This window comes from Stegostoma tigrinum, chromosome 6 (genome assembly GCF_030684315.1).
Source record: "Stegostoma tigrinum isolate sSteTig4 chromosome 6, sSteTig4.hap1, whole genome shotgun sequence".
Classification (NCBI taxonomy): Eukaryota; Metazoa; Chordata; class Chondrichthyes; order Orectolobiformes; family Stegostomatidae; genus Stegostoma; species Stegostoma tigrinum.
This window is the reverse complement of record NC_081359.1, coordinates 101,811,385-101,818,740: the sequence shown is the minus strand read 5'-3', so window position 1 is coordinate 101,818,740 and position 7,356 is coordinate 101,811,385. Positions and strand designations below refer to the sequence as shown.

General features: G+C 43.6%; 1 protein-coding gene across 3 annotated transcripts in view; it reads right to left on the bottom strand.

The window, feature by feature from the left end:
* Positions 1–4,803: 4,803 nt before the first annotated feature.
* Positions 4,804–7,356, bottom strand: part of LOC125453667 (glycogenin-1) — a 98,069-nt gene continuing 95,516 nt past the window's right edge. For all 3 annotated transcript variants that reach the window (XM_059646813.1, XM_059646814.1, XM_059646815.1), the window contains one exon: positions 4,804–5,177. In XM_059646813.1, the coding sequence (XP_059502796.1) occupies positions 5,010–5,177 (168 nt within the window). In that variant the 3' untranslated portion in view covers positions 4,804–5,009. The remainder of the gene's footprint in view (positions 5,178–7,356) is intronic.

The following is a 7,356-nucleotide window of genomic DNA, read 5'->3' as shown; positions in this document are numbered from 1 at the left end:
CCAGGTGCCCAATCCATAATTAAATTTTTGCCTTCCATACCCTTTGCAGGTCTTTGCTTCTGCCTTTATGTGGTTTTTGTGGCAAAACAGAATTGACAAGGTCACATTTTTTTAATGGCCACAGGTAAACAATACTAACATTGAATACAACTTTAAAAGAAAATGCTTAAACTAAATTTCCTTCTAGGAGGACCCTGAAACTATGCTTTCAAAACTGTAGCATTTCCTTTAAGAAAATATTGGATCAATGCTCTTCTATTAGTGTATTTGAGCATGGGTGTGTAGTCTTTAGTTTTGTTTGCAGTTGGAATTCAACCTTGTTATTTTTAATGAATACATATCTTGAAAAACCTTACATTCTAAAAAAAACTCTTCTTGTTGTTCGTTGCCCTATTTAAAGAGTTGTTCAGCTGTTTGCACTCTTAGAAACTTAAGTTGCTGATTGTTTGAGCATTCTGTTGTCCAATTAGCCTTAAAATAGTTTTCCAAATGTCCACCACCAAGATGTTGCAGTTTTTTTTAAACACAGCCCCACAGTGGAATTTCACCTCCAACAGGATATTTTATCTGATGCAGCAGTGCTTACGCTATCACCTGTATCATAAGGATGAAACAGCCTTTCAAGCATTCTCATCCCAACAGAGACAAAGGTTTCTTAGCTCCTTTGGCTTTTTAAGCAGATCTATTGCCTTTCCATAATTTGGCACGACGCATGGAATTAACAACAGTTCATGTTATCCTTCAACTGAAGCTGGGAAAGATACAATTACAGCCATTGCCTCTTACCCAGCATTCTAACTGTCACCTGCTCTTTTTCCCAGTTCCTCTCGCAACTCTTTCACATTCCTGTGTCTGTCAGAAACTATGTCAGAAACTGAGCAGATTCCCCAAACCACATACAATTCTTGAATACTTCACCTTGGCTCCACTTCTGACACCATGTTCAGTGTTCACAAGGAAGCAGCAACCCAGTCTGTACTGTCTTTATTGGAATGCTTGAAAGATGCCTGCCTCTAGATTGTGCACACAACATGGTGGAGACCACATGGCTACACCAAGCCGGGATGCACATGGGTACAGATTGCTTTTCTAGCCCAAAAGCTATAGCTGCCCTTACGCAGTTGGAGAACTTAATGGAAGGAATTCCCATTATTAAGGGCTGTGGCGAATTTGATTGACTGGCAACTTGAAATGCAAGAGCTCAGTCAAAATCACTGCTGGGACTTCAAGATGACACAGGAAGTACAATGGATCCCAGACGAAGGCTTTATGGACCAGAAGGGATCAGGAAGCCTAGGGGATCTGGAGGCAGATTCTGAAGCCGGTAAAGGCAGGAATAATAGAAGTTGGACAGCAGTGGCAGGAGGAAAACTAGGCACAGACCAAAAGTTTCAACTTCCCCTTCTTTGCTGCATTTACCATCATGTTGCTTGTTAACTGGCCAGTCAATTGATGTGTTAATAAAGTTCAACTACCCATGAATTAATCTAGAAGAAAACAACACCTGGCAGATTCCTGATTTCAGCTAAAATGAAGACTCGGTCAGGGGTGGGCAGAATGGTGTTGGAATGGCCATTACTCATATTTCATTCCATACGCACACCACCCCCTGCGTGAAAAAGTTGCCCCTTAGGTCCCTTTTAAATATATTTCCCCCACCCCACCTCAAACCTTTGCCCTCTAGTTTTGGATTCCTGTGTCTTGGGGAAAAGACTGGCTATTCATCCTATCCATGCCCCTCATGATTTTACAAACCCCTATGTCACACTTCAGCCTCCGACATTCCAGGGAAAACAGGCATGGCCTCTTCACCCTCTTCCTATTACTCGAACTCTCAAACCCTGGCAACATTCTTCCTTAACCCTTTCAAGTTTTACAACGCCCTTCCCATAGCAAGGAGTCCAGAATGCTCTTGCGGTATTCCAAAAGTGGTCTAGCCAATGCCCCATAGACTTGGTGGCATTCTCTTGCCTTCACACTGCAACCTTCTCATTATTCCTTTGCTGATAATGGAATTTGACAGTAAGGGGTATGTGATAAACACAGTGTCTTACTTAGGTACACCTTCAGTAAGAAGCAATGTTTCTGATGTGCATTTTGTTTGGTGGCTGTTTCTAGGAAGCAGTCATTAAATCATCTGTCGAGTTCTCCTCCACGCAGTCTCCCATGTCACTTGGTCACCAACCAGCTCAGACTGGAAAGTGATGAGCCACATCCTGACTAAGCTTCTTCTTCCTCAGGCAGCTCAGGAAATTTGGCATGTCCATAAGGGTGCTGATCAACTTCGAAAGATGCACCATGGACAGCATACTGTCTGGGCATATGACGGCCTGGTATGACAACTGCTCTGCCCAGGATAGTAAGAAACTCCAGAAGAGAGTGTGCACAGCTGACAGCATCACAGAACCCAACCTTGCATCAATGGGTTCCAGCTCACTGCTGAGAAACCCAGCCAACATCATCAAAGACCCATCACACCTCGGTATTGATCTCCTACAATCTCTTCTGTCAGGCAGAAGATACAGAAGCCTGATCACATGCACAAGCAAGTTCAGGAACAGCTTCTTACCATCTGTTATTAGACTGCTGAAGGAACTCTCTAGCAATAATGCTGATCTTGCCTAGCACACGCCTTGTGCAATGTAATCTGTACGCCTCTATCAAAGTCTTTTGATCACCCTATGACCTGGATGTCCTTGCTTACTATGATCTGCCTGTACTGCAGGAAAAGTTTTTCGCTGTACTTAGATACACATGACAATAAATCGAACTAAATTATATCAAGTCAGGCCACTGGTGCAAGGACGTGTATGCAGCAGGGTGTGAATATCATAATATGAATGGCCAAAAAGTTCGCATTGTGAAAAAATGTCACGTGCAAGTTACATTCCATTTTGAGGAGGGATACATATCACCATGTATTATTATTATGTGCTGCAAACTCTGCATTAAAACAAAGGACTGTTAATGCTGAAGGTCATAGATCATAGAATCCTTACAATGTGGACACAGGCCTTTCAGGCCAACAAATCCACAGTGATCCTCTCAACATCCCACCTGGATCCATTCCCCATAATCTACACTGAAACAAAAACAATTGCTGCATAATCTTATAGAGGTCTGACAGCATCTGTGAAGAAAAAGCAGAGTTAATGTTTCACATCGGGTGACTGTTATGAAGAAGAGTCACTGGACCCAAAATGTTATCGGTTTTCTCTTCACAGGTGTTGCCAGACCTGCTGGGTTTTTCCAGCAACTTCTGTTTTTGTTTCAAAACTCTGCATTGCTGGCCACTGTTATCAGTTTATGTCACATCAACTAGATCAGGGGTCCATGAGCAGATTCGCAGGGGGTTCAGGGAATAATGCAAAAGCATTTACCAAATGGGTGGTGGTCTTTCTGCAAACCAAGGAGTGGAGCTCAGATGCCACATATGCAATGCCAAGGAAGCAAGAAACAAGCTGCAAGGTGTACTTCGGTCTGAGATTTCAATGTAGTGGATGTAAGTTTGCTCGCTGAGCTGCAAGGTTCGTTTTCAGACGTTTCGTCACCATTCTAGGTAACATCATCAGTGAGCCTCCGGTGAAACGCTGGTGTTACGTCCCGCTTTCTATTTATGTGTTTAAGTTTCCTTGGGTTGGTGATGTCACAGGAAATGATATCACCAACCCAAGGAAACCTAAACACAGAAATAGAAAGTGGGATGTAACACCAGCGCTTCACTGGAGGCTCACTGATGATGTTACCTAGAATGGTGACGAAACGTCTGAAAACTAACCTTCTAGCTCAGCGAGCAAACTCACATCCAGAACCTCAACCTGAGCTACAAATCTTCTCAAACTCGCTATTTCAATGTAGTGTTGCCATTTGGAAATTTCTTGCCCCTTTTACTTTGCATATGTAAATCCAATGGCTTCATAGTATTTGGGGAACAGATATCGTTCTTGTTTTGGGTTTATTTGATGTTGCAGCATCTATTGCAACATTTTTGCCTGAATTTCAAATGGGTTAGTAATCACAGTATAATATAATTTAGATTGAGCTTTCCATAGCTAATCAGCCAATGTGATTCTAATCTCTCAATCCCTCTTCCCAAATCATAGAAACCTCACAGCATGGAAATAGGTCACTTGGCCCACTGAATCCACACTGACCCAGCGCAGAGCATTCCACCCAAACCAAGCACCCCCCTCTCCTATACCCGTAACCCTGCATTTCTCATGGCTGACCCACTTTGCCACCCTCCATCCCTGGACGCTACAGAGCAATTTAGCATGGCCAATCCATCCAATCTGCACACCTTTGGACTGTGGGCAGAAAGTGGCAGACCCGGAGGAAACTCACGCAGACATAGGGAAAATGTGCAAACTCCATACAGACTGCTGACCGAGGGTGGAATTGAACTCAGATCCCTTGTGCTGTGGGGTAGCAGTGCTAATCACTGAGTCACCATTGCCAACCAATTAAGACCATTTGCAAGCTAGATATTCTGCTTTTTTGATTTTGGAACAGTGAATGTCAGACCAAAATCGGGATGACTGCGTAAGTCCGCACTTACGCTAAGTATTAAGGGATACTGGCTAATGGCAGGGATGTGGAGTTAGGTCACAAATCAGCCACGATTTCATTGAATGGTAGAACAGGTTCAAAGTGCTGAATGGCCTCCTGATTTCCTATGAAATTGCTGTCAGGATCAGAGTGAAAACAATCATGAACATTGTCAAGAAAACAGCCTGCAATTTGATGAGCACTTAATGTAAAACAAGGTTTTAAAAAAAATACTGTACATTTAAATGCAACCCATTTAACTAAATCAGTAAACATTTTTAATAGCATGAAAGAATGTAAAAAAAATACATGTTCATCCAAAACCAAAAATCTATATACAATGCAATTTTAAATGGACAGTCAATTTGTTGCTACGCCTCAGGATTGAGCTGCCATCCTTATTTTATATATAAAGCAAAAAAGTATCTCAGCCCAACAGCACATAATCAACAGCCGACGCACTACTTCAAGAACCGGTCCAACTTTCTCTGAATGTTTACAAAAGCATCCCTTCCCAGATAATCCACATTGCCATCTTCCCATCTCCGTCTTTCCTTCTCAGACTGGGTTGGTTCCACTTCCAAGGACAGGTCTGCGAAAGAAGCTGCTACATCTTCCTGGTGGGAGGGCTGCAAAACACAAACCGATTCAGGATTCGACCAAACTAATGAAACGAGCCCGTGTTCAATAAAGAAAGACACAGTTAGGGAAGTGGGGGAGAGACAGACAGAAACAGGGGGGAGAGAGAGAGAGGCTGGAGGAGAGACAGGGAGAGAGAGGGGGAAGCTTGGGGAGGGGGGAAGAGAGAGATCGAGAGAGAGCGAGAGCGAGAGCGAGAGCGAGAGCGAGAGCGAGAGCGAGAGCGAGAGCGAGAGCGAGAGCGAGAGCGAGAGCAGCTGGGAGAGAGAGAAGCTGTGGGGGAGAAAGAGAGAGAGAGAGAGAGAGAGACAGAGAGAAAAAACTTGGGCGTGGGGGGAGAGAGAGACAGAAAACAGGTGTCTGTGCGAGAGACAGAGGGCGAGTGAGTAAGACAGAAAGGGAAATAACATTTTTCTGCAGAAAATAATGAACTGCCTTTATGACAAGGGTAATTGATGCTGCAGTTTGCAGCCAATGTTTTGCGTTACAGTAGAAAAGAAATACAGTATTAGCTTTTGACTTCCAACTGAGATATCCCTAAGAGCAACCTAAACTAAGAACCTGCATTTATTGAATTCCATTTGGTATCTTCAAGATGTTTGAATAACAACTTCTGAACTGCAATCCATGTCACACTGAAGGTAAAGACAGATGTCAACTTGCACAGAGAAATCTATTCCAAGGACCACAGCAGTCAGTTATGGTATCAATCGACAGCTAAATATTGGCTAGGATATCAGGAAAACGCCCAAACTATTCACAAAACTGTATCTTGGCATTTAGATGTGCATCTAAATAAGTGCACAGGACTTCATCCAACGGACAGCACCTCTGAAATGTGCACTAGCACATCACTCCCAGCCTGATGTGCCAGCCGAGATTGGACTGAAGTTCTGGTGTGTTCGAGTTACTGAAAAAGAAGCAGCATGTGGCTGATCGCTCGCTTTTTCCACTCATCAGCACAAATGGAAGAAGGCCAGATTTCAAATGCAGGGCTTTGATGGGGTAGTGGCAAAATTTGCAATCCCACCCGCCAAGGCAAATGGACATGGGTTCACTGCTGCAGGAATTTAAATTCAATTCCTAAAATCTGGGATTGAAAATATGGAGACAACCATCAACAATCATCATAAATACCAGTGTGGCTCAACAAAGATTGAAGGTAAAGTTGCCATAGTCTCAGAGGATCTCAGAGCTGCTCTTTCATCAGAGAGACATGACTAGTGGTAGCTGAAATCTTTTAAACATCCATAACCACAATTACAGTGAAGAAAGTTTTCTAATAGTGCAACAAGATCTTGACCAGATGGGCCAAAGAGTGGCAGATGGAATTGAACTTTGATAAATGTGAGATGTTGCACTGTTGTAAGGCAAACCAGGGCAGGACTTACACAGCTAATGGTAGGGCCCTGGGAGTGTTGCCAAACAGAGAGACTTAGGAGTGCAGTTGCACAGTTCCTTGGAATGGGGGCCGTCACTGGTCAGAGCAAACAATCTAGGAGTTGGGAGGCCATTTTGTAGCTGTACAGGACATTGGTAAGGCTAATTTTAAAATATTGCATTCAATTCTGGTTGCCCTAATCGAGGAAGATGTTGGAAAGGGTGCAGACAAAAATTTACAAGGATGCTGCCGGGGCTGGAGGGTTTGAACTATAAGCAGAGGTTAAATAGGCTGGAACCTTTTTCCTCGTGATGTGTAGGGGCAACCTGATAGAGATTCACAAAATCATGAGGGGCATGGACAGGGTGAATAGCCAAGGTGTTTTCCTCAGGGTAGGGGAGTCCAAAACTAGAAGGTTTAAGGAAAGATTTAAAAGAGACCTGAAGGCCAACTTTTTCACACAATAGATGGTGCATGTGCGGAACGAGCTGCCAGAGGGAGTACTGAAGGCACAACTACTACATTTAAAAGGCATTTATACAGGTTAATGAATAGGAAAGGCTTAGACGGATATGGGCCAAACACAGGAAAATGGGACTAGTTCTGTTTAGGATACCTGGTCAGCGTGGATGAGTTGGGCTGAAGGCTCTGTTTCCACACTATGTGACTCTAGGTGCTGAGCTCTCTCTATTGCTCCGATTCTGGCCCATTGTGCATCCCCATTTCTCACCTGTACCAATGGCGGCTACACCTCTAGCTACCTTCACCCCAAACCTCGTGAGTTGTCT